This window comes from Ranitomeya variabilis, chromosome 3 (genome assembly GCF_051348905.1).
Source record: "Ranitomeya variabilis isolate aRanVar5 chromosome 3, aRanVar5.hap1, whole genome shotgun sequence".
NCBI lineage: Eukaryota > Metazoa > Chordata > Amphibia > Anura > Dendrobatidae > Ranitomeya > Ranitomeya variabilis.
The window spans coordinates 102,608,487-102,634,400 of NC_135234.1; the positions used below are offsets into that span (position 1 = coordinate 102,608,487).

Consider the following 25,914-nt stretch of genomic DNA (forward strand, 5'->3'; position numbering starts at 1 on the left):
CGCTACGATCCGTTGAAGCGTTCCTGAGTTATTACCTCATAAAGGGACACTGGTCAGAATTGCAAAAAACGGCAAGGTCATGAAGGGGTTAATAACTTTATAACTTCACTTTTTTTAGGATCCACTTTGTGTTTGCTAATGAATAGAACTTTAAGATAATTTATCAAGGAATTGTACTTGTGTCCATAAATCAGCTGAATTAGAGAGGTTGTAAAACATTCCAAAAAAAATCTGCAGTGCAGTTAGATTTTTACCCCTGAGGAAGCCACAAGCTTCCATATTATCAGGGGCAGGATCACAATGATGGGTAACACCTCTATACACAGCTGATTACATAGGATCCACCAATCACAATAGGCGATGTCACAGCAGACCTGTCTCCACTATATCTTCACAACGACCTTTGCACAGGATCATTAGACACTTCAGTGCAAAAGATACAGTCAGAGTCAGACCAATGTCACTATGTACATGTGTTATTTCCTTAAACAACAGGAAGTAAGGGTCTCAGACGCCCCTGTGGCTAGTATGAAAATTGCAAGATTTCATTTTTTTATTTTTAATACAGATTGTGCTATCTAAAAAAGAAAGACATTTAAAAAAAATACCTTTTTTTTACCAAAAAGACAGAAAGAGGCTGAACTTGATGGACTTAAGTCTTTTTTCATCCTGTGTAACTATTTCAAATACATGTAACACAAAAACCTGATTTAAACAATAGGTCATTTGTTGATGATGGCGGTCATTTCATCACTTTGAGATAAAGGCGACGCAGTGGTGCCAAACACTCTTCAGCTGTTGGCTTATTAAGCATGAGCATTGCCTCTCCATTCTAACTAGTGTAAAAGGGCCCTCTTATAGTGATTGGTAGGCCCCACTTTGGAGGTTGTCGATAATCTTTTTTGACAGGTGATAACTTCTTCCATCTTGAATATCCCTTTCATGTTGAAAGAAACCATTTTGAGGCACTAATACATTGGATCCTCCAGTACCAATTGTGGTTTTGTTTCTGTTCATTTCTAACCACTTAGTTTACTGAAAGCTATTTGTTATTATTTCCATAATTGCCTAAGATCTGTGTATTTGTTGTCAGCTTTCTTGAAACTAGAAGTCCTGAAGGTTTATGTGATTTTGTACAGGCCACCGGGACAGGACTTACAGAACTATGAGACCCTTTCTTATCTTGCTGGTGATAATCTGTGGGTCTGCAGCTCCAGACAGAGCAGGTTGTATAGTGACAGCGGTGCTGATTCTGAAGGGTCCTTATCAGGTAGCCCCATTACAACATCATAATAGGCCCAGGGCCCCTCCTGAGCTTGGCTGCCAGTATCTGAATGTACTGGGTCTGCTGATGTCACCTCCATTCACAATAACATACAATACCTCCTTTGATTAACTCAATTAAGTCCCTTTCAGGCTTTTCCTTTTGATAAATTTGCAAAGTAGATTTTTTTTTTAGAGAAACCAATTATTAAGCGCACAGAACAACATGAATAGCGTTAAACAGGCCCTTGACCTATGTAATAATGACAGCGCTGATATCTACTTATGTTCATGATTCAGTTTGAACCATAAATGAAGGTTAATGGCAGAGGCATTGCTAGGGGCAAAAAAGATCTTGTTTTGCCATCACCCTCCCCAAAAAATGTAACACCATAGAAAACACAATGATAAGTCTGTGTATAGGTAATTTAGTAGATGGGGCCTGCAGTCCTATGTAACACTAGCGATAACACATAGTAATAACTCTCAGGGGACAGATAAAGTTACATCTGTTGGCTGTTGCCTGCAGTCCTATGTAACACCACGGATAACACACAGTAATAACTAAGTGAGTAGTGATAATGTAGTAATATCACCTGCAGTCCTATGTAACACTAGAGATAACTGTCAGTGGACAGATAAAGTTTGTTTTGTCTGTTGCCTGCAGTCCCATGTAACACCATAGACAACACACATTGACGAATCTGTTTTCAGATAATGTAGTAGTTGTCATATGCAGCCCTATGTAACACTACAGATTACACAATCATACTTATGTGAGTACAGATACTGTAATAATGTCACCTGCAGTCCTATGTAACACTACAGATAACACAGTGATGACTCCCTGGAGGGACATAAAATTAAATGTTTTGTCTCTTTCCTGCAGTCCTATGTAACAGCACAGAAAACATGATAACTCTGTACAAATAATGTAGAATTACCTGCAGCCCTATGTAGCACCACTGATAACTCTCTGAGTACAGGTAATGTAGTAATGTCACCTGCAGGTTTATGTGCCACCATATTTTCTAATGTAGTGGGGATGGGCACAGCAGACTGGCCTAGAGGACACATATATACGGGAGTTTAGCACATTAAGCAGAAGCGTTACATGTCACCAGCACAAGTCATGCTGAAAGAAGTGTAGACAGCCCATCAGCACTCGGCACTGTGCTCAAAGTACGTGTAGTGCAGAAAGCCCTCCAGGAATATTTTGACATCACCCGGCAGTGTGGACCATAGATTAAGAGGAATACACTCATGATCCAGGGCACACCAGAGAGAGTGTTGGTGAACGGCTGTTACTCTGAATGGTCTTCAGTTAAGTGATGCACCCAAAGGTTCAGTGCTGAGTCCTCCACTACTCAGCTTATTAATGAAATAGAAGACTAGATTAATGGTGTGGTTCCTATTTTTACAGATGTCATGCTATGCAGTATAGTGCAGTCTATTGAAGATGTTCCTAAGTTAAAGATGATTCATGCAAACTGAATACTTGGGCATTCATTTGCAAGATGAAATATAAAGTTGTGTTTTGGGCACTAACAATATAGGGCCATCATATGTTCTAGGGGGAGTAAATCTAGGAGAGTCACTAATAAGGAAGAATTTGGATACACTTGTACAATCACATAAAAAAGTTGGGATCCTGTGTAAAATCTAAAAAAAACAAAATTGCAATGGTTGGAAATCTCTCCCAGACATATTTTATTCACAACAGAACATAGGACACAAATCAGAAGATGAGCGGTGGACATTTTTGCATTTCATTTAAATAAAAGACTAATTTAGAAATTGATGGCAGCAATAAATCTCAAAAAAGTTGTGGCAGGGCCATGTCTACCATTGTGTAGCATCCTCTCTTTTTTTTACAACAGTCTGTAGACATCTGGAAAGTTAGGAGACCAATTTCTGGAGTTTTGGGGAATGAATGTGTCATGACTCTGCTGTCGGGTGTCCCGAGGCCATGGGCTCCTTTCCTATCCCTAACGCTAAGGGTGCCCTAGCTCGCCCTGTTCCAAGGATTACTTCTGATGGTGAAGATGCTGGGGCCACATACCTTGCCTTAGCTCCTGAATCCACCCTCAGTCTGTAACCTTCCCCCACCCATGGAAGACGGGAGTAGTTGTGCACTGTAATGCATAAACCAGACTAACAAGGTAATATGAACAGGGATAAAGGAAAATACCAATCATACAAATATACACACACAAACAAAAGAAGTAAACACTGGGGAGTGGAGGATTGGGTTAAACCAAAGTAGGAGAAGAAAGGGAATTATCAAACACTTGAAACCTAGCAACAGTCACAGATAAATCCACCAAACGCCTTCTCCAATAATAACCACCAATAATCTCCAGCCATGCAGCATATTCTACTCTGACAAAGAGTGCTAGCCAGGGCCCAGATTATATAGGAGATGGGAGTAGCTAATAGTGCACAGCCGAGAGCCTTAATGCAGGAAAGCTTCCTGGAGCTCTCAACTAAGCAGATGAACCCCTGTACTGGTAAAAGAAACTTACACCATTTGGTATGAAGGTGAAGTGCTTCTAATCAGCACAGGAGTAGGAGAAATCATACACTGCGCTCTTCTGGCTCCTTTCTGTCACGGTAGACCAGTGACAGAATGTTGTCACATTCTTGTATGATGTAGGATTCTAGCTGTTCAGCTGTCCTGGTGTTTTGCCTGATTTTTCATATTCTAATGCGCTGAATGTCTTTTGTTGGTGAAAGGTCTGGATTGCAGTTGACCGGGTCATCATCCCAAATCTTTATCTGCTGTTGTGATGGATGCAGTATGTGGTCTATCATTGTGTTGCTGAAATATGCAAGACCTTCCCTGAAATAGATGTTGTCTGGATTGGAACATATATTATTCTAAAAACCTCCATGTATTACTCGGCAATGATGGCGCCTTTCAAGATGTGTAAGGTGCTCATGCCATAGACACTAATGCAACCTCATACCATTAGAGATGCAGGCTTTGGAGACATCTATAAATTTGTAGCAGTACATAATTCTCCATCCATAAAATATGTATCAAAAGCTTTTTCCATGTGAAACCCCTTAAAAGAAAAAGGGGCACTCCCTCAAATTGGAGAAAGATTCAGCAGAGGCCAGGCTTCTTTGCCATGAGAACTGTTGAAATGTGGAATAAGTCTACCTCCGGAGCTGGTCACATTCTTGTTCTGAATGTTGATATAGTTGATCAAGACTAAGGATCTGGATGGAAAGAATTTATTCCTTGGGGCAGATTGGTACAAGTATTATGGTTGTTCCTCTATCCCTTTCTTCAATTTATCTTTTCCCATCCATCAGTTGAATTTGATGGGTGTTCGGTTTTTTCAACTATACTATGTGAGTATGTATCCTAAATATGTTTACCTGAGCTCTTACTATAGTACTGCCCACTATAGACACCAAAATTGCTGTAATATCAAGTTCTGCCAAAAAAACCACTGAGTTGTCCTCTTGTGTGAAGTTATTCTATTATTCCGTTCAACTGGATCCGAGTTATCCTGGTTTCCAGCATAGCCAGTGGATGCTCAATTCAAAGACCAGCCATTAAAGTGCCCATAGTGATTGTTTTCCAGCTTTCTACTCACACTGCATGGCATTAAGAGAGAAATGCATCTAATATGAATTATAAAATTCTACATACCGGTAATTATTTTTTTTCCATTCTGCCATAAATATAAGGATCTTTGCATACATCTCCACCAACTTGTGTAGTGACATCAAAGGGACATCATTGAGAACTGAAAAGTGTTGGCAGGAATTAGAAAACCTTTTTATCCATACAGCTGGCAATTCTTGTCCATGGGCTACATGACGCCAAGCTGCAATGCTAAACACATACGTAGGCATGTTGGCAATATCAATACCAATTCAGTACCAGACATTGCCCATGGACAGATGGGGCACTGTTTATGGGAAAATAAAAGCGAGAAAAAAAAAACGTGTTTTTTCTATTAAAACAACCCTGTACAATTTCTAGTTCTTAGTAGGAAAAAAAGGGGGGTTTTTTTGTCTTTTATTTTCCCATAAACAGTGCCACACCTTTCCATGGGACAATCTCTAGTTCTTTATTCTATTTTGAGGGGAAATCTGTTCACCCTTTATGATGGCTCCTACACCAGATCCCGTGTTCTTTCCTTACTTGCTGCAGTTCCTTTCCGTACAGAAGTTTCTGTATCTGAAACTTTAACAGTTTGCTTTCATATTGCAGGAACGTCAAAGAAAGTATCTCAGCCTAAGTCCATGGGATAAAGCGACCCTCAGCATGGTGAGTACTTCTACGTGAATAGATCAGACAGTAATTTAAGGACTTTTCATCATTCGCACAATATATTTAAATGATAAGAGACCTACAGGATCTTAAGAGATATTTTACTTTATATTTTGTATGGAAAAAAAGAAACAAACATTTTTTTAGCACAATTCACATCAGAAACATCCCCTTCCAGATTATTGCCACCACAGCCTTCACTTAATCACCAACATATCTGACCCCCATTGCCATAGGCAAAAAGCTGGATTTGGTCTATGTAATACATAGATGGCGCAGGTGATACAGAGTTTGTTTTTAGTTTTAGTTAAAGATTTTATGGAACAGAATATAAAAGACCGCTTTACAATGAATGAAAGGGGTCCGGTTATTATCGAAATGATCCAAGTTGTCAGATGTAGTGGCATTAATACGCCTAGAGAGCTGATTGTACTGGTAGAGATGGAGATTTCCACCTAGCTACTATGTGCATTTTGGTGGCCATGTTGACAAAATGTATGAGGCAATGAGTTCTGTTAGTAGTATTAATAGGTTTCTCTAACAATACCATTACCATGGTCGAGGGGCAGAATGTCTGTCCAATGAGAACAGTAATTAACAAGGCAAATTTTCTCTGTACGACTCTCACAATAGGGCACTGCCATTTAGTATGCCACATATCACCTGGTTAGTCAGTCTCGAAAGCAGCAATTAGAAACTAAAGAATAAAAGGTAGTGGGTATAGATGAGTGAATTTGATCAAGTCCCTGCTTTTTCGGCAAGCTATAACACTTACCGAAGAAGCTGCATCGGGAACCCGGATACCTGGAGCGCTCCCAATAATCAGCTGTTCGGCTCCGCAGCTGCATGTGTCGCAGCTGTGTGACAGTCACAGCACACAGGCTCTCCATGCATGTACTGTGACTGTCACACAACCGCGACACATGCAGCTGCAGCGCCAAACAGCTGATTATCGTGAGCGCTTCAGGTATCCAGGTTCCCGATGCAGCTTCTTCCGTAAACATTATAGCTTGCCGAATAAGCAGGGACCCAATCAAATTCGCTCATCTCTACTAGTGGGAACAACATACACCCAATGTAGGAGTTTCAGGGATGTTTCGGTAAACTGACTTGGTTACTACCGACATAGAGGGTATCACAGCCATGCCAACATGTTTCAAGTGAAATAGTCTGTCCGAAATCCGTCTCCCACTGATCCGTCTTTCTCTGTTCTACAGTTAAATAGTGAGTACAAGAAGGATATCACACGTCGGCCAAAAGGATCAGAAATGCAGGTTATTTGGCACTCTGTGGTACCCCATAAAGAAGGTTTGGTAGGAAGTGAATTAAAGGGGTTCTCAGAGAATGAGCTAAAATGCCATCCCTGATATAATTCAAACTGTAGACTGTCCTGGTCATATGTCAGCATGGGCTGAAGACCAAAGACATACAGCTCCTGAGACCTGTGTCGCAACCGACAAGACAAGTCGATTGCCGTGAGCACAGCTGTCATATGTAAAGAAATATATCTCTTGCCTACTGAGCACAAGAGGCGGGGGAGGTGGGGTTATGTCCAGCTTTATCCTCCTCAATATTTATCTGTTTTTCAGTTGGGCACATGTAGTCTCTGTAGTAAGGTAATGCTATAAAGCTTCCAGACTGACGGAGGAAGATGTAGCACAATGTGGGTTAAAACCTATTTATTCATATATTGCAGCCGTGCTTCCGACTGGTTATGTGTGATACAGCTCTTGTCAGTTGAGACTCCGGTCTCAGGAGCTGTATATCTTCAGTCTGCAGCCTGTCCTGAAATGTGACTAGGACAATCTGCAGTTTACATTATATCAGGGACTCCATTTTATCGCATTTTTAGAGAACTACCGTAATTAAAGTGGTTTATTTGGACAATATAGAAAGATTCACACAGAGGCGGATAGAAGTTTTCTTGGAAATCTGAGATCATAAATAATTAGTTTCCAAACTTCAGGTGTCTTACCTTACTGAGCCTCCTGTGTTTTCACCAGAGGTGTTAATTTGCATCTGGAGGGGACAAAGGATTATTGAAGAAAGATAGTAGGTGTGAGAGGTGAATTTGTAATTCACATTTGAAATGTATTAGTCTCACAAGTTGAGGGAATTTGATGTGTGAGGAGCTTTGGTTACAATCCACTCAGGAAGAGGACCAAAGACCTGTAGTCATTAAACAACGATCTGATACCGATGTAAAAATGGAATGAAGACGCGATTGGCATCTGTACCATCTAGTGAGTAGGTTATAGATATTTTTTTCCTGTGCAAAACAGGCAGTGGGGAGATTGTGTAAAAGGTCTTATCTTCACATAATCGTCTTTCACTATGATCTCACGAAACTCTCCTTCCCAGGAGCTAATGTAGACCACAGGATACCTATCTAGATGCATTTACACTGCATGATTATCGGGAACAAGCAGTCCTAGGAATGCTCATTTCCCTGTTAATTTTCAGTGTAAACAGGCTGCAAATCACTCCATTAAAGCCCTCATTAGTCAGATTAAATTATCTTTTGTGATATGAACAAAGGACCATCATTCTCAGCGCTCACAGGACCTGCCCTACCAAGAACAGTTTCAGCCTATGTGCCCTAAACCACTTTTCACTGACAGTTCAGTGCATGTCTGAATTGTGGTCTGCCTGTGTAATCAGGTTATTAAACGACCACCGCCTGTCAGACATGTGGGCTGTTGTTTAATTCTGCACATTGTTCTGTTTAAATTAACCTTAAAGTGAATGTTCTCATATACAGTAACTGATCTAGGACCAAGTTTTCAAAGACAGTCAGGGATTTAACGATCAAGGGTCTTGGGATCTGTTTAGTTATGAAGGCCTGCACTAACTAGAAAGGTTCACTTCCATGCCCTGTGCCTGGAGGGTCTAACACGTACAGACCTTGGAATTATGGAGAATGTGGCATATCCCAGTATCCAAGGAGGATACAAGAATTCTGTCTGCCTTCCACCTTCAGGAAAAAGAAGAGATAGAGAATATAGGTATTAATCCAATATATCTTGAAAGATGTTCCTTGAAAGTCAAAGGTTCTCAAATACATCTGAGGAGGTTTGATCAGCTCAAAGTGCCGAGAGTCTGGTAAGACCCAAAGTAAACCAACAGTTTTCATTCTTTTGTGGACATACATAATTTTGGTTTCATAGGAGCTTACAGTCAAATATCCTGATCAGCATGGCTGCTTGATGATATCTCCTAATCTCAGGCTGAATAGCCCCTCATGATTTAAGCTTAGATAAGTTCCAATTTGGGGCTTTGTCTAGATTTCACTAACAAACTTTGTTATGGTATGTTTAAGTTTAGTGAGGACATATGGTGCGTAAATTGAAGTGCCTAAACTTACAGCAAAAAAATAAATGTAAAAGAAGATAAAAAAAGGATTACATCTATTATTGTGTTGAATTAGCAACAGTACACTGTAAAGAGGGAGGGAGTTTAGCGAGTATAAGATGTCAGAGAGGACCTGGGCTCCCAAGTATTTAACTGATATAGTTTGCTGTTGAAATAATTTTTTTGAGTTTCGATTGTGTACAAAGGGGAAAGGAAATATTTTATAGTATAAATTTAGAATAATTTACCCTGAAGTTACTTGAGTGTCCAGAGATGGAAAGTTCTTTAATCATGGATGGGAGTGAAATCTGTGGTTGTGTGATATATAAGAGTAACTCCGTGTACAGGGCAGCCGTGATTTGCATCCTCGTAACCTTGACTTCACTTATGTGTTCTATGAAAATCACAAATTAGAGTGGACACACAAGGCAACTTTGGCAGGTACGATTACCGATACTGAATGTGGCTAACAGTAGCCCATTAGCCCTTAATATGGCTGAAGTGTTAAGTGTTCAGATTTTATTTTATATTCTACTTTGATTATAAGTATTCCTTATATCTGGAAGCAGTTTGTATGTTCTTCCTGTGTTTGCGTGGGTTTCCTCCAATTTCCTCCCATAATCCAAAGACATACTGATAGGGAATATAAATTGTGAGCCCCAGTGAGGACAGTGGTGACCGTATCGGTAAAAGCTACGCAATATGGTGGCGCTCTATAAGTAAGTAAAATAAATAAAATATCGTTTTACCTTTTCTGGGGTGTTGGTAACTAGATCTGAGTATGTCTGTGGAAAAGTGTGACATGAGAGCTGTATACTAGAGGTCCCCTGGTGATTATGAGATATACTAGAACAGTGCAGTGGATGGATGATAACAGAAGTCCATGCCAGGTCCTCTGCCATCCGCCACACTCCATACACCCTCATAAAACAGAATATGCGGGGGTGAGGGGTAATGAAGCAGATTACCTGTCTACACTGTGTAACTGCAATGTATTTATAGCCTTTTTCTTTAATTTTCAATAGGGACGGCTCATTCTGTCGAATAAGGTGGCTCGCACAATTGCGTTTTTCTATACTCTCTTCTTGCATTGTCTGGTGTTCCTGGTAAGTAACAGAAACTATTATCAAGTTCTAGTAATAAAACAATAATACTAATATTGAGGCTTTCTTCTTAGTGAAGGCATATGTGGCAGTTCTTTCCCTAGTGGTTTAGGTACTTTTCTCTTTATTACTGTGCTGTGCTTTTTGTAAAATCAATCATTTTATGCTCTGACTTCTTCGTGAGCTTACAGTGGGTTGCTGCTTAGGTACAGCAATTAATCCTAATGGGACCCTGTCAGCACAAAACGACTGTTCAGACCAAGTTCAGGAGTTTGTAGGGCTATAAAAACAGACCTTTTGTTTCCATTGCTGTGTTTGCCAGAATTTTTCCTTTCATTCAAATATACTAATGAGGTGCCCAGTGCACCATGGGCATGGCCAAGTAGTTCAGTGCCTTTCCCCCGATGCACCCTCAGTGTGGCCAAGCAGTTCTGTGCCTTTCCCCCCAGTGCACCCTGGGTGTGGCCAAGCAGTTCAGTGCCTTTCCGCCCAGTGCACCCTGGGGGTGGCCAAGCAGTTCAGTGCCTTTCCGCCCAGTGCACCCTGGGCGTGGCCAAGCAGTTCAGTGCCTTTCCGCACAGTGCACCCTGGGCGTGGCCAAGCAGTTCAGTGCCTTTCCGTCCAGTGCACACTGGGTGTGGCCAAGCAGTTCAGTGCCTTTCCTCCTTCTTGTTTTTCATCTATATCCACCCTCTTTTTCCTTGACTGACCGCTCTGGTTTAACAAAGAAGGATAGAGGTGACCTGAAAAAAAACTTTTCATATAGCAGAGCTGAGAATAATACTCACATAGCCAACAGTAAAGCCATTAAATTACAGGCAATTATATAATAATCACAGCCAAACGCAGTGACAATTATATTATGATTAAGATCTTTTTAGAGATATGCTTTACTAATTAATGTCTTCATAAAAGGAAAAGAACAGGTTTGTTGAGGTTACACGGCCTAATCTTGACTGCTCTTTAAAGACTCTGAGTAAATAATGGAGGATAAGATGGGTTCCCCTATGTACAAGTCACAGTTGTGAGGTACAGCAGATGCAATGATGGAAATAGGAACGTCAGAATGAAACTTTGCCAGAGGAATCCAGGGGCCATCCCACATTACCTACTGCCTTTTCATTCCAGGCATTGTAGGGGAACACAAGGTTATCCCACCACCTATTTATATGCCATCTATGTCCATCCTATTCCCCCCCATACAGATTAGACTAAAGTCGGCCAAAGGACGGAATCTGCTGACATTCTAGTGTGCATGGGAGTGACGGACAGATTATTGCTGGGGAAGGTAAGGATTAAGCATGTCTGGTTGCGGACTGCTGATCCCTTCCTTCTTCCTGAGATAAGCCGCCGCCAGAGATGTCCGGCAGCTGCTCTTTCAGAGAGAACACGGGAGCACTTAGCCGAGCGAGTGCTTCTGTGCATGGGAAAGACTGTGGAGATATGTGCTGGCAAACGGTCTGCTATACTACCATTCAAGGGTGGTTGAGGGGCTTAAGGGTTTAATTCTTACATTAATACTGAATACAAATACACATTATCTATTTATTTATTAGGTCCTGTACAAAACTGCTTGGAGTGAAAGTGTGGGAAGAGATTGTGCCGCCTATTGCGCAAAGAAGTAAGTAAATGGCAGTCTGGGGAGATCTCACTGCTTTTGGTCTTGCATTTAGAAAACTTACAGGTATAGACATGTAGAATTATACATTTTACTCTGTATTATTTTTACTCTTTGCTACATCCCTGTAACAATCTTACATAATTGGTAAAAGCCTAAATGGTTACCCTCGTCGTCTGTGATGACTTGAAAGCTTAGCTGACCTACATATGTCATGACATAACGAATGTATATCACAATAGCTACTTTAAAGGGAATATGTCATCAGGTTTTTCTATACAATATGAGAGCAGCATGATATAGGGGCTGAGAGTGTGATTCCAGCAATGTGTCACTTACTGGGCTGCTTGGTGCAGTTTTTAGACAATCACTGTTTTCTCTCCTGCAGATGAAGCAGTGCTCTGAATGCTGATCCCTGTATAATCCCGCCCACTCCCCTGATTGGCAGCCTTCTGTGTACACTATACATTCTCAGCTAGCTGCCAATCAGTGGTGGTGGTGGGTTAGCACAAATTAGCTGGACTACCTTGCATGAGACAGCTAGTCCTGCAGTGATAATCTCCTGCTGATAAAACATTGATTGTATTGATACTATAGCAAGCTGCCAACCAAGTAATACATCCCTGGAATCAGGGACTCTGCTCCTACATTATGCTGCTCTCAGATTAAATATCAAAAATCTCCTGACAGACTCCCTTTATAAGAGGATTTTGGATATTAAAAAGTTAAAAGTAGGATAACCTGCAGCCAAGACACAATATCAAGCCAATTGTTCACAGATTCCATGCATTTGGTCTCCGTACCTTTACACTGGGAAGGTATGAACATTACAGTTAGGCACATGAGATGGATCCTATGAAGTATATGCTGTAAATAAGGCAATGAGGGATTTCCTAGCACAGACAGTACTCATGTCATCATGTTACAACTGTTACTGAGATTACGTGCTTCCTTACATTTCCCACTGGAAATATTCATGCATCCAAAAAAGTAGGCTTTACAAACAATTTCCTCTTATTTTTTACTATTCATGCTGATGAAAAAATATATAAAAAACACAGAAATATGGAGTATAGGATTGTGTCGCCATTAGAGCTCAGAACATTAACTTAAAGCATTATACCGTCCTATCCTTGTAAATGTCCCTATCCATGCTCCGTGCGATGTAGTCAGATACTGAAGCTTCAAACAATATGTGATGTCTAACGAGGAATCTGGGACTATGGATGTGGATTGCTCTTCTCACTGACGGCGGTTAGCGCCCTCGTCAATACAGTAGATATATGTCCCCATAGATTCTTAAAGTTCTGTTTGGAGTCATCATATTAGAAAATTACATTTTTAGCAATTTTCCAATATAATATTATATGGGAACAGAATCATTTACAAGTAGAAACATTTTTGATAATTAAACGGGACCATCTAATTCTCCCAAGAATACACGTGTCATTTATAGCAGCATGTCCTCTGGAAATGGCATTTGCTCAGGATGTCATAAATCATGTCAAGATTGATGTCGCTTGATGATGGGCAGCATAATGAAACAAAACCTGCGTTATTGCTACTGTGTGTGTTTTACTCTGAAATAGTATAACTAGTCAGGCGGGGCAGGGAGATGTCGTGGGGGACATGCCTCAGACTAGTCATCCAAGACACAAAGGCCCCGATTCATCAAGACCGGCAGTTTTCTTGCTGGTCTTGAAGAGGGGGCATGGTGGAGTCTTGATTCATGAAGAGGTGATTGCCTCTTCATGAAAGTGGAGTGTCTGACTAGTGGCGTGCGCCACGCCAGAAATCTTACTCTAGTCCGGGACTGTTGTGAGTACAGAATGCCACAACATGCATTAGACGATCTGTGGCATCAAGCCCCCTGTCCCATCCCAGCATCACTCATTTGGACGGAGTTGGAAGAAACTGGCATGTATACACCAAAAGTCACAAAATTTTGCCGCAACTCCCGAGTTATGCCAAAAGCTTGCAACTTTTCAAAGCTTTCATGCAACTTTTTTTTTTTTTTTACATAAAAGCTTTGATAATTCGGGGCCATAGCACCCAACCGGCTGGTCAGAGTACGTTTTCTCTGAAGAACTGCAGCATTGCAGAGCAAAACACAAACTGCTGCCGTAACACAGCCAGTGTCTGATTATGCTGCCTGTGGTTAAGGCAGCATGAAACTCATGTCAGGATCCACACAATAAAGGATGCTCTCACTGGTGTATATATTCAGCGTAGGTTTTTAGGCCCTCACCTGGCATCACATATAGCTGGTGGAGGGGAAAATAAAAACAAAAAGGGGCATTCTCTAGGGTGCAATATGTTTGTACGTCAATTACAAGGTAAACTGGTAAGCAAAAGGAAAAAAAAGTACATGGTTGTGGTAAAATTAGACCTAGCTTTGTCTTGTACCTGTCTGAGTTTTCGGTAGCCCCCAGTGGAGAACAGCTGCGGCACCAACCGGAAGCGACACTTTTTTCTCTCGGGTGGAGTAAGTGTTAGCAGTGATACTGGATCTGGAAGACTGCAAAGACCAGCATTTTAAACCTTCCCAGTGACGCCCGTCCCGCTATCTTTTGCCCAATAACACACATCATGAATTCCTTTGTTGGATTTGGGTCTGCCACAGATTTGATTTCAAATTCGACCATTAATCCAGTTGAAGTTGTAACTTATCACTGCAATTGAAGCAATATGCCAATCAACGGACTCCTGGTGAGAAAATCTTCCATCAAGTCCACCACTTTATCTCCATAGTAACCATCAGCCGCCAAGGAGGAGTCTGTGTACGTTTACATGGAGCTCTCTGACCTCCACCCAACAAAAGCATCACCTCTAGTCTTTTTTCCAAACCTCACAGAAAATGTGTAGCCCAATTTTGATTTAATGCCTCTTGAGCCGCTAGTTACCTAAATTGTTCCCTCATGGGCAATAGGAATCTAAAAAGACATAACCACTAAATAAAGAGGCTTGTAACCTGTGATATCTAATGATTTTCACGGACCTAAAAACCTAAGAGATAGGCAGGCCACCTTAATGGCTCCAGTAAACTACCATCAAACCTGATGACCACACAGACCTGAAATTTAGTCATCGGCAAGTATGAGATAATAAGATTGTATCTGGTTTAGTGAAGGGTAAAGTACTCAATAGTAACGCTGCTGCCTGTATAAATCAATCTAATTTACACTATTCAAGGTCATCCACGTACCTTGACCACAACAGTCTGTCTTGAAAGTATGTATGCAACGCCATCCAGAATCATTTGCTACCTTTAAACCAAAAACACTGCTTGAACACCTAAATCCATATTAACCACATAATACACAAATTAATCTTCATAATAAACACAATTTTATTAAAGACACCAATCCAAATTTACACAAGACATGATAAAAAACATATAACAAATTTAAAAACACACAAGGGGAGCAGGGCACCAACCGTAGTACAAGTATAATTAATGTAAATATATCAGCATTGACATCCTATATGTGCAGGGAAAGAGACCTGAGTATAAGGCCCGACAATGGAGCCAAAATTAATAATTGGTCCCCCTCACATATATGGACCATACTGGAATAGACTGCAATAAACACTGAGAAAACCAACGAAAGCACCACAGCAGTTCAAACATCCCAAATAGCAAAGGATAAATTTTATTAATAATAAAAAGTAGAGAAACAGGTACATTAGAAAGCATGGGAACATATGTAACAACACAGCACTATAGTGCCCAAAGAGAGCTGTGGACGATATCCATATAATTTCTCAAAAGGTAGCGATAAAAACAAGGATTAAACGTGGCGTACCCCTTATACAGCCATACTTGGCTCCCAGAATAATAATAGTTTAAGAGGTATAGAGCAATAAAGTGCATTCGCTATAGTAGCAACATACCGGGTTAGAATATCCGTCACCACGTCGTCCACCGCGATCGCCGACGCGCGTTTCGGTTAAGAAACCTTCCTCAGGGGGCATGTCTTACCACTAAAAAGTGCCGTCTTATATAGTGCAAATGTATAGCGCCAAAGCGGAACCGGAAATTAATTACCATCACCTAGGAAAACACCGCTAACGTAAACCGGAAGTAGTGGGGCGTTCCTACAGCATCACCATGGTGATGCTACTATCATGGTAAAAATAAAACAAAAAGGGCATTGCTGAAGCGTCACAAAGTCGTTGCAAAAGCATCGCCATAGTAACGCAGATGTAAACTCAATATAGAAGATAGAATGCAGATACCCGCATGGTATACCAAAACCGGAAGCGCAGAAGCGTCGTCATAGCAACCATCATAGTTGGTACGCCGCTACCCAGTCAGCTGAAGTATAATTAATGGTAGAAAAAAGTAAAATTCACTCCATAATCAATATAATAATCAATAAAGTGCTGTATATGTAGCAAATCCAGATGATACTGGTAAGCAAAGAGGAGTACTCAGTACTTAATAGTTTATAATCTGTTAATCAATAAGGCGTCATATACATAATAAATCCAAATAATACATATTAGATCCAGATGGTGCTGGTAAGCAAAAAGGAGTGCTCAGTGCTCAAAAATGTATAATCTATTAATCAATAAGGTGCCATATACATAATAAATCCAGATAAGCAAATATCACACATAGCAAAATGTACACTGCTACCCCCCACTCCAATGCGCATTTCACACGTTGCTTCATCAGCCCTGACGAATCAACGTGTGAAACGCGCGTTGGGGTGGGGGGTAGCAGTGGCACCACGCTTAAGATGAATTCCGGTTAGTATATGCAGATATATGCCTTACTACTACTCTTTATGGATAAGGTTATTGATTACTGTTTGCACTTTGGCACTTTACAATATTTATGGGCATATATGTAAATTTTGCTATGTGTGCACTGAGCGCTTTTTTTGCTCACCAGTATTATCTGGATTTATTATGTATATGGCTTATTGATTAATAGATTATACATTTTTGAGCACTCCTTTTTGCTTACCAGCACCATCTGGATCTAATATGTATTATTTGGATTTATTATGTATATGACACCTTATTGATTAACAGATTATAAACTATTAAGTACTGAGTACTCCTCTTTGCTTACCAGTATCATCTGGATTTGCTACATATACAGCACTTTATTGATTATTATATTGATTATGGAGTGAATTTTACATTTTTCTACCATTAATTATACTTGTACTACGTTTGGTGCTCTGCTCCCCTTGTGTGTTTTTAAATTTGTTCTATGTTTTTTATCATGTCTTGTGTAAATTTGGATTGGTGTCTTTAATAAAATTGTGTTTATTATGAAGATTAATTTGTGTATTATGTGGTTAATATGGATTTAGGTGTTCAAGCAGTTTTTTTGGTTTGAAGATTTTGTTGTCTACTGGAACAAGATTTTGATTATATAATTGATAGGTTATTTTTTACTCCTATTTTTTGGTTTATCATTTGTTACCTTTACCTGATTCTTATAAAATTTGAATGATTGGACAAGGTTCCACAGTGATATGGATCAGAAATAAGAAGACAAAGACGACTCAAAAGGTAAAGAATAAAACAGATCTCCTGATCTCCTCTGTGTCCTGGAGGAATTTTATTAATTGTGAATATGAAATTGGACATCTATGTCCTTGCATAATCTATTTCTCATCAGCCATACAGCTTGGTGGCTATTAGCTTTGTAGAAACATCTGACCTGTCCCTCAGTGGCATATGGAGACTAACTCCTGGTGACTTATGCTGAGAAACTAGCACAATCCCATTTACCTCCAAATGCTTTTCTCCCCAATGTCAAGCTGATTATATCTCCGCCAACTCACAAAATTCACTCCACACCTTACAATGCTATTCTTATTGGCAAGTGATATCAGGAATTCTTTACCAGTCCCCATGGGTTGCTGGTGGCACAGTAAACCATTCGACATCCCTTCTGACAGTAGCTCACAAATCTTCTGCTCCAGAAACTAAAAAGAAAGTCAGGAATTACGTCAGCGACATGGCAGAAACTAAACTAAATGTTATATTTCACATGCTACAACACCAAATGGTGCAACCATGACCAATCTGGAAGGGAGGAGAACGGTTATACATTAAGCCGGCAATGTCAGATTGGCAGTGCAGTCATAAATCCGGCTAACCCCCAAATTCTGCCTCAAAGCTCAACTGAAGCTATAGAAATACTCCAATACACAACACAACTTCTAAAGATTTGCCCCAAAACTTAATGAAACTGCATGCATCCGCAGCCACTGTGACCATTATAGTGGAGGAGGAAAGAACTTTTAACGCCCAAGTCCAAGTGAGCTGTTAGAGATCTGGTCACGTGGACGCAATATTCAGTTCTATATTTAGTTAAAGCGCAGTATTAATGTTAACTAAATAATAATAAAAACCACATAAAATGCATATCTCAAAGCTTTATGAATAGGGGCCGATGCAACATATGCGATTGTTCAATTGCTGTAATATCTACTTATACAAGTCTACAATGTATAAGCTCAATGAAAACCATGAAGAGTGAAACATTGCTGTTTTTTCACATTTGGAGGAGTGAAACATTCCAATTTTTTCTACTTTCCCACTATTTGGTGAGCGCTGTTATTACTCTATACTGGCTGGATATTTACACCACGTGGATTCTTGTGCAGTTTCTTGACTCTGTTGCTCTTTTTGCCCTGAGAGTGCTGCAAATAACTCTTGTTTTCTGAAAAGCTGTATGAACACTTAACCTTTATAATCCGGACACTGACGGTGATCTGATCTATCTTTGGTTTTATACCAACTACTTCTGTTAATAACCAATCTCGACACCGCTTTGTTACCAAGATCAGAACCTTCAGGTTTTTATCACTGTCTTGACCTACTTATATTGCTCCATTAAAAGTCATTTGAAAAACCCCTTACTGTTCAGGGAAGGCTAAGAGTATATGTACACAGTGCCTTATAGATGCCTGTGCACCCACATTGTTTTTGAAGCAGAAGATGCATCAGGAAAATGCCAGCGGTGTTTTTCCTGAAATGTCTTCTTTTTTTTTTTTTTTCGTTTTTGTGCCTTTTTTTTTTTTTTCATTTTACGTATAAAATAGTGGCAGCCTAAAAGCAGGCATCACCTGAAGAATCAGGTTACTTATTTTAGTTGGTTCTCTTCTTTTGAAGTCTGCTGCAGTTAATAGAAGTTACAAAAGACTAACATGAACATATACACAAGTCGTTTTGGCTGGTGGAATCCACGTGAAAAAAGACGCCATGTGCACGTATCCTAAAAGTAGAAACCTTGTCAAGATCCAAATGCTTGTAAGGGTATGTGCACACGTTCAGGATTTTTCACATTTTTTTCGGCCGTTTTCCACGATAAAAACCGCATACATATGCATCCCATCATTTAGAATGCATTCCACAATTTTTGAGCACATGATGCATTTTTTGCTGCGAAAAAAACGCACCGCGGTAAAAAAAAGCAGCATGTTCATTAATTTTGTGGATTTTTTGCGTTTTTCCCACTATTTAATGCATTGGGAAAGCTCCGGAAAAAAACGCGAAAAAAACGCATGTGGATTTCTGGCAGAAATGTCACGTTTTTGTCAGGAAATTTCTGCAATAAATCCTGTACGTATGCACATACCCTAAAGCTTATCACAGGGAAACCTAAAATGCACCAAAAAACCCACAGATAAAAAGCTTTATTCAATGGCGCCGGGGTCCTGGGTTCAAATCCAACCTAGGACAACATCTGCAAGGAGTTTGTATGTTCTCCCCGTGTTTGCGTGGGCTTCCTCCGGGTTCTCCGCTTTTATCCCACATTCCAAAGACATACTGATAGGGAATGTAGATTGTGAGCCCCAACGGGGACAGTGATAATAATGATGTCTGTAAAGTGCTGTGGAATATAATGGAAAATAAATAAATAAATAACAGTGGGCATGAGTTTTCATGAAATCACATCCACTTTGCTTGAACTGTCAAATGCAGCAGATTTTCTATATAAAAAAAATTCAGGAAAAAAAACAGCAATATTTTTTCCATATCTTTGTTTTTCACAATGTTTAACATTATGATTAGAATACAATATTATATAATGAAAACATTTAAGCATGATTACGTATAGGCACAGCCACGTAGAAAAGTGAAAGTCCTTATGGACGGGAGGGGCGCACAACTGAAAACCTGAGATGGATTACAATACTAAATTGCCTTAATTCATGGCAAGCAGCGACATGTCCGCATTTAATCAATATCTCACAAATCCCGACTGTTGTGCGTACACCTTGCTGTAGTGAAAGTATCCACCCAGAACTAATTATGTGAAATTGCACAAGCGAAAGTCGCTGCCGTCTTTTTACTAAAAAAGCGGAGGTGTCAGAAGCCGACCTGGCAGCATGAATTTATTAATATGTAGCATACACAAATATCAATGTATTACTACATAATGGCCTAAATGTATTACTTTGTAATTTTTTGGCAAAATAGAAATACACATGAGAGTTTTTCTGCTATTACATTGTCATTTTAATTACATCTGCTAATAGCCTGCAGTAATCCTCTACTTGATCTTTCACTTTTAGATACTCCGACCACTTGCACAAATTCCATGAGAACGGAGAGAACGGAGCCATGTGGCAGGAGTAGAGAATCTTCAAGACGGGGGCGTCTTAATCCCCCTAGGACCAAATGACCGGATGTGTGTTTATAGGCTGCTTTCCCTGATCCATGCATTATGCACAGCTGCTTGACCTAGACTAGCTTTACAATAGAGGAAAGTGGCAGACACAGGAGCGGAGAAAATGGACTTCTTATACATATTTAACAAGGCGACTATCCATTTACCCTTTGCTCTCACTTGGTGCTAAGTCAATAGCAGGATTTCACTAGGAGGCTCTTCTTATGATTGTAACATCACTTGGATTGAAAACATGGCATAAAAGCCAGTCTGTACATTGCAGGTAGTTTATAAGTCTAGCCATTCAGCACTACACATATGTTTGTATTGTCAGAGACATCATTAATGAGGATTGCATATTTCCAGCCTATTATGTATGACATGGTCGAAAGTGCTAGAACTTTGTATATTAGTATAATAAAGCCAACACATGGTACATAATGAGAATGAAGAATATGCAATTTCCCTTATCTTAAATTCCAGCATTATAAGATGTATGAGCCCGCCATGGACCCTTAGTATCTATTGCTAGTACGCAGTCTGCAGTTGTGTTATTTCTTTTTCTTAAAGATGACCTATCTTTTCCCATAAAGATGGCAAAGTGCAGCTGTTCTGTACCTGGTATTGTTTTTTGTCCCTGCACCTTTCAATTCTTGAGTTATGGCCCCCTCTTCCCAGTTGGTAAACCTTCACTTTTCAGCCTAGAGGGCGTGTTCCTCAACTCGTCTCTGGGAGTCTTCTTGAGGACCACGCCCAGTTGACTAACAAGACTAGATTCCTGTACAGTGAAGATAGGCCTTATTTTGGGAATGGAGAGATACAGGAACAAAAGAAAAAAAAACTCCAGAGTCAGCGGAACACCAGCATTTACACCTGGTAACAAATGATATTTATGGCAAGTGATGGGTCATTCTTAAATAAAGGGGTTGTACCAAGTTGATCATGATAGTGGATAACTTTCCGATTGCTGTAGGGCCAACCACTGGGACCCCTACCTTATTATGAGAACTGGAGCTTTGAAGAGCTCTATGTGAATGAAGTGGCAGTCGATCATGTGCACATCCACTCCATTAATTATTAATGGGGGTGCTGAAGACCCACTGAAGGCTGCGCTCGGCTATCTGTGGTAGTCCTATACAGAATAAATGGAGAATAGGTGAGCATTATTGACCACCATTTCATTCACGTGGGTTTTCTCAGAGCCCCTTTTATTGGTTCCTGTGTCTGCCATAATAAAATGTGTCAAGTACAATTACTTGGGAATTGTAAGCCTGAAAGTCCATTTACCATCTCCGATACCATCCGCGGCAATTTATCATATTTGAAACCTGCTGTTTACTGGTGACAAAGCATTGACGGGGTCATGTATAATTGAGTGGGTATAGTAAGACGATAATCAATAGCATGGTTCATTAGGAAAAGTTTATCGATAGCGGACTTCTCTCCTAATAGAGAAATAATCAATAATTAGTCGGATGGATGATTTTTTTTCTTGCATGTTTGGGACAGGTTTTAATTAAAATGCAAATCAATTTCTTCTATAAATGCAAATTAGTTATCTTATTTTCTCATAAATCACTTTTTCACTGAACTAACAGAATATTATATATATATGTCTAAACCATAGCTGCACGGGTGGATGACTTTACCATAGAGATATCATAAGACACATTGAAGCAGGGTAGCGAATATGCAGCATTACATTAATCATATACGGTAGATATTACTTCTCTGTTAATGCTCTTGAACATTACGGACACATATGGAATGCAGCTGGATATAGGTTCCTCTTAGGTTTCTTTAAATTTAAATGTGATTGTTTTTTCTTGATAATAAGTACTTTTCTGTATTGATGACAGGCCCTCCTGCTGTAAGACATTGAAATAGATTTACAAGAAGGACAATATGGCCTGTCTCGTCTCCCTAACTGCTTGTCGATATTAGTAATCAATAATTTGATATTTCTGGTTTGCTCAAATAAAACACAAATTAAAATGAAATATGATGTTATTTAGAAAGTTAAAATTAAAGAAGCGTGCAAATTATTGGAATTAATGACATTTTTTCTGTTTTTTGAAATATAATAAAGTTTGGGTTTGGAAGCTGCGATCTTGTCCTACTTTTACTTACTGTGAGATTTATTATTGTTCATTATTTTGTGTTAACTACAATTATTATTTTTTAGACTCAAAGGGATTGTCTCATGAGGACAACTCTTATGGATAGCGGAACCACATATTACATTGTTGCCCAATCAATTGAATGTAATACTACATTTGCTCTAGCACTGCATGGAAAGTGTGTAGCTATAGAAAAATATAACTGCTGATAACAAGGGTTTCTGTCTTTTTTAGAGAACTCATCAGATTGATTCAAAAACCTCTTTAAATTGCTTAATTGTTAAATACAACATTTTGAAGTGGTTAGTACCCTTTAGGCTATGTGCCCACGATCAGGAAATAGCAGCGTTTTGGATGCAGCGTATTTTTGTTGTGTCCAAAACGCTGCGTTCTAATCACACAGTTAAATCCGCATGTGTACAGTGAACCACGAGGATGTACCGCATCTAGTGCTTGGCTATGGATGAGACTGCGCAGAGTATCCGCTGCAGATAATTGACATGCTGCAGCTCGTAAACCCACACCACAAATAGAAGCACATTGAGCATGGAATTTTTATACATCCCATCCACTGTGCTTCTAATGTAGAATCCATCTCTTTGTATCTTATGTGATGGATTTTCAGCCTGCCTTCCCTGCCTCCTGCTTGTGATAAGTTTATCTCTGGCAGCCCTTACAGTATGAAGCAGTGGAGATAAGTGAAAGCTGTATCTCAAATAAAAACACTGAAGAATCTACTAAAAGAAATAGACATTTAGTGTTATTTGGGGGAATTTTAATCACTTATCCCAATCTTTTATTTAAGGTGCCGTATGTTGCCAGTTGGCTCTTCAAATATGGAAGATGCTGACTTGCTTCTCATTTCACCCTTTGCTTTGGACACCCTTTTCATCCATGTTAAAAAAGAAAAGATGATTCAATAGAACAGCATAGAATGAAAAGCAAGATATATAAATAACACTAAATAGAGGGTGGTAGGGCACTAGGTGCAAAAAAAAACAACTTTTTTATGTCACCAAAATATCTTTTATTAGATATGCATTAAAAATCTAAAACTACTGTCGCCAACGATAAATGAATTACTGAGGCAGAGGAATAGTGTAATGTTAATGCCAGCGTCCCCGCATGGCTGTCCTTTCCCCATTCAGGAACGCCCACATGCTCACCGCCGCAGCTGTGCAGTCACCTCCCCATCTGGTGTTGTGCCTCCTGCTTTTGCATGCCACACTACCTGGCGGCACTCCTCATGTGCATGTGCGCACTCCCTTGTTCTTAAAGGGGCAGCTCGCGCACATAGTAAAAAGCTCCCAGCTTTTTTTTAGCTGGGAGGCATTTAGTATGTGAGTACACCTGCAAGATGGCTTCCAGCAAATTGCTGAGGATGGCTTGATGGGGGAAAAAGCATCCTAGTTGAGAAGATGGTGAGAGATTTAACATTTCTTCTAGTGGACAGGAGAAGTCGTGGTCCTGAAAAGAAGTCTTGGGAGTCCGGGAAGATTGATCAGCCTCCAACTTCCCTACAGAGAGTCCTCGCTGTCTGAAGAAGAGGGGCTTAAATGGGGGTACTGTAATGTTAATGGCAGCTCCTTTCTCTCTAGGGAATTGCCAAAGCAAAAGCATTCATTAGTGTGTAGTTTCTGCTACTAGTGAGTTTTTCGATGTTGTGGTCCTTGTGTGGCCAGTGTCCTGAACCCGTACCCCTTTCCTTGTGTGTCCATTCCTGTTCCCTAACCTCCTGGTCCTAGTGCGTCCAGTTCCTGAACCTTGTCCTCCTTTCCATGTGCTGTCAATGCCAGTATCAGTATCCGAGTTCTGTTTGTCTGCCTCCGAATATCCTGTGTATCCATAGTACTTAAACCAGTCTCAGAATCAGCCCAGTCTGTCCCGAGTCTCTGTCAGCAAAACCGACCCCTTGGATCGGCAGCTGCAAAAGTGGTGACTACCTAGGAGTGGTACCTGCCAGCTACCTTCAGCCCAGTCTATCTCCACCATCAGGAGCTTAGCTACGCCCCCTCCTAGGCAGGCCTGGCCCTGTGGCACAGTGGGTCCACGAACCATGTGTGCCATCTGCGGGCGTGACAAATAGTGAACATACAATAAATCTTTTTAGTCACAATAATACCGGGGCACAAGAAGATAAAACACATAAAGGATGGCAAATTAGGTGCAGGCCATTTAGTGGATGAAAATACCGTATATACTCGAGTATAAGCCGACCCGAGTATAAGCCGACCCCCCTAATTTTGCCACAAAAAACTGGGAAAACTTATTGACTCGAGTATAAGCCTAGGGTAGGAAATGCAGCAGCTACCGGTGAATTTCAAAAATAAAAATAGATGCTCCATACCGTTCATTATTGCCCCATAAGATGGTCCATATAAAGCTGTGCCACATATAATGCTCCATACATTTCATTATGGCCCCATAGATGCTCCATATAAAACTGTGCCATATAGAATGCTCCATACATTTCATTATGGCCCCATAAGATGCTCCATATAAAACTGTGCCACATATGCTCCATACATTTCATTATTGCCCCATAGATGCTCCACATAAAACTGTGCCACATATAATGCTCCATACTGTTCATTATTGCCCCATAAGATGCTCCATATAAAGCTGTGCCACATATAATGCTCCATACCGTTGATTATTGCCCCATAGATGATCCATATACTGTATAGCTGTGCCATATAGAATGCTCTGCACCGTTCATTATGGCCCCATAGATGCTCCATATAAAGCTGTGCCATATAGAATGCTCTGCACCGTTCATTATGGCCCCATAGATGCTCCATATAAAGCTGTGCCATATAGAATGCTCTGCACCGTTCATTATGGCCCCATAGATTCTCCATATAAAGCTGTGCCATATATAATGCTCTGCACCGTTCATTATGGCCCCATAGATGCTCCATATAAAGCTGTGCAATATATAATGCTGCTGCTGCAATAAAAAAAAATGACATACTCACCTCTCTTGCTGCCCGCAGCTCCTCAGCGTCCCGTCTCGGCGTCTCCGCACTGACTGTTCAGGCAGAGGGCGGCGCGCAGATTAGTACGTCATCGCGCCCTCTGATGGTCTCCGGGTGCCGCAGCCTCTTCCTCTGTCAGCGGTCACCGTTACAGCTCATTAGAGAAATGAATATGCGGCTCCACCCCTATGGGAGTGAAGTCCATATTCATAACTTTAATGAGCGGTACCATGTGACCGCTGAACAGGGGAAGAGCTGCAGCACCCGAAGACCATGGGACAGGCAGGGGGAGCGCCAGGAGCCCCGGAAGCAGGCGAGTATATGACAGACCTCTCTCCCCCTCACCCGCCGACCGTGACTCGAGTATAAGCCGAGAGGGACACTTTCAGCCCAAAAATTTGGGCTGAAAATCTCGGCTTATACTCAAGTATATACGGTAATTGCTGTTCCTATTAGACCATACCTTATACCCTTTCTAACTGCCACGCTCAACCTCACCTTACCCTTAGAATATCCTATTGGTCACCTAGCTTTCACACACAAAAA

General features: G+C 40.5%; 1 protein-coding gene across 1 annotated transcript in view; it reads left to right on the plus strand.

Moving 5' to 3' along the window:
- Positions 1 to 22,376, plus strand: part of CUX1 (cut like homeobox 1) — a 447,664-nt gene extending 425,288 nt beyond the window's left edge. Inside the window, exons 20-23 of the mRNA XM_077294437.1 lie at positions 5,495 to 5,551; positions 9,931 to 10,011; positions 11,565 to 11,629; positions 20,176 to 22,376. Coding sequence (XP_077150552.1) covers positions 5,495 to 5,551; positions 9,931 to 10,011; positions 11,565 to 11,629; positions 20,176 to 20,239 — 267 coding nt within the window. The 3' untranslated portion in view covers positions 20,240 to 22,376. The remainder of the gene's footprint in view (positions 1 to 5,494; positions 5,552 to 9,930; positions 10,012 to 11,564; positions 11,630 to 20,175) is intronic.
- Positions 22,377 to 25,914: the final 3,538 nt, after the last annotated feature.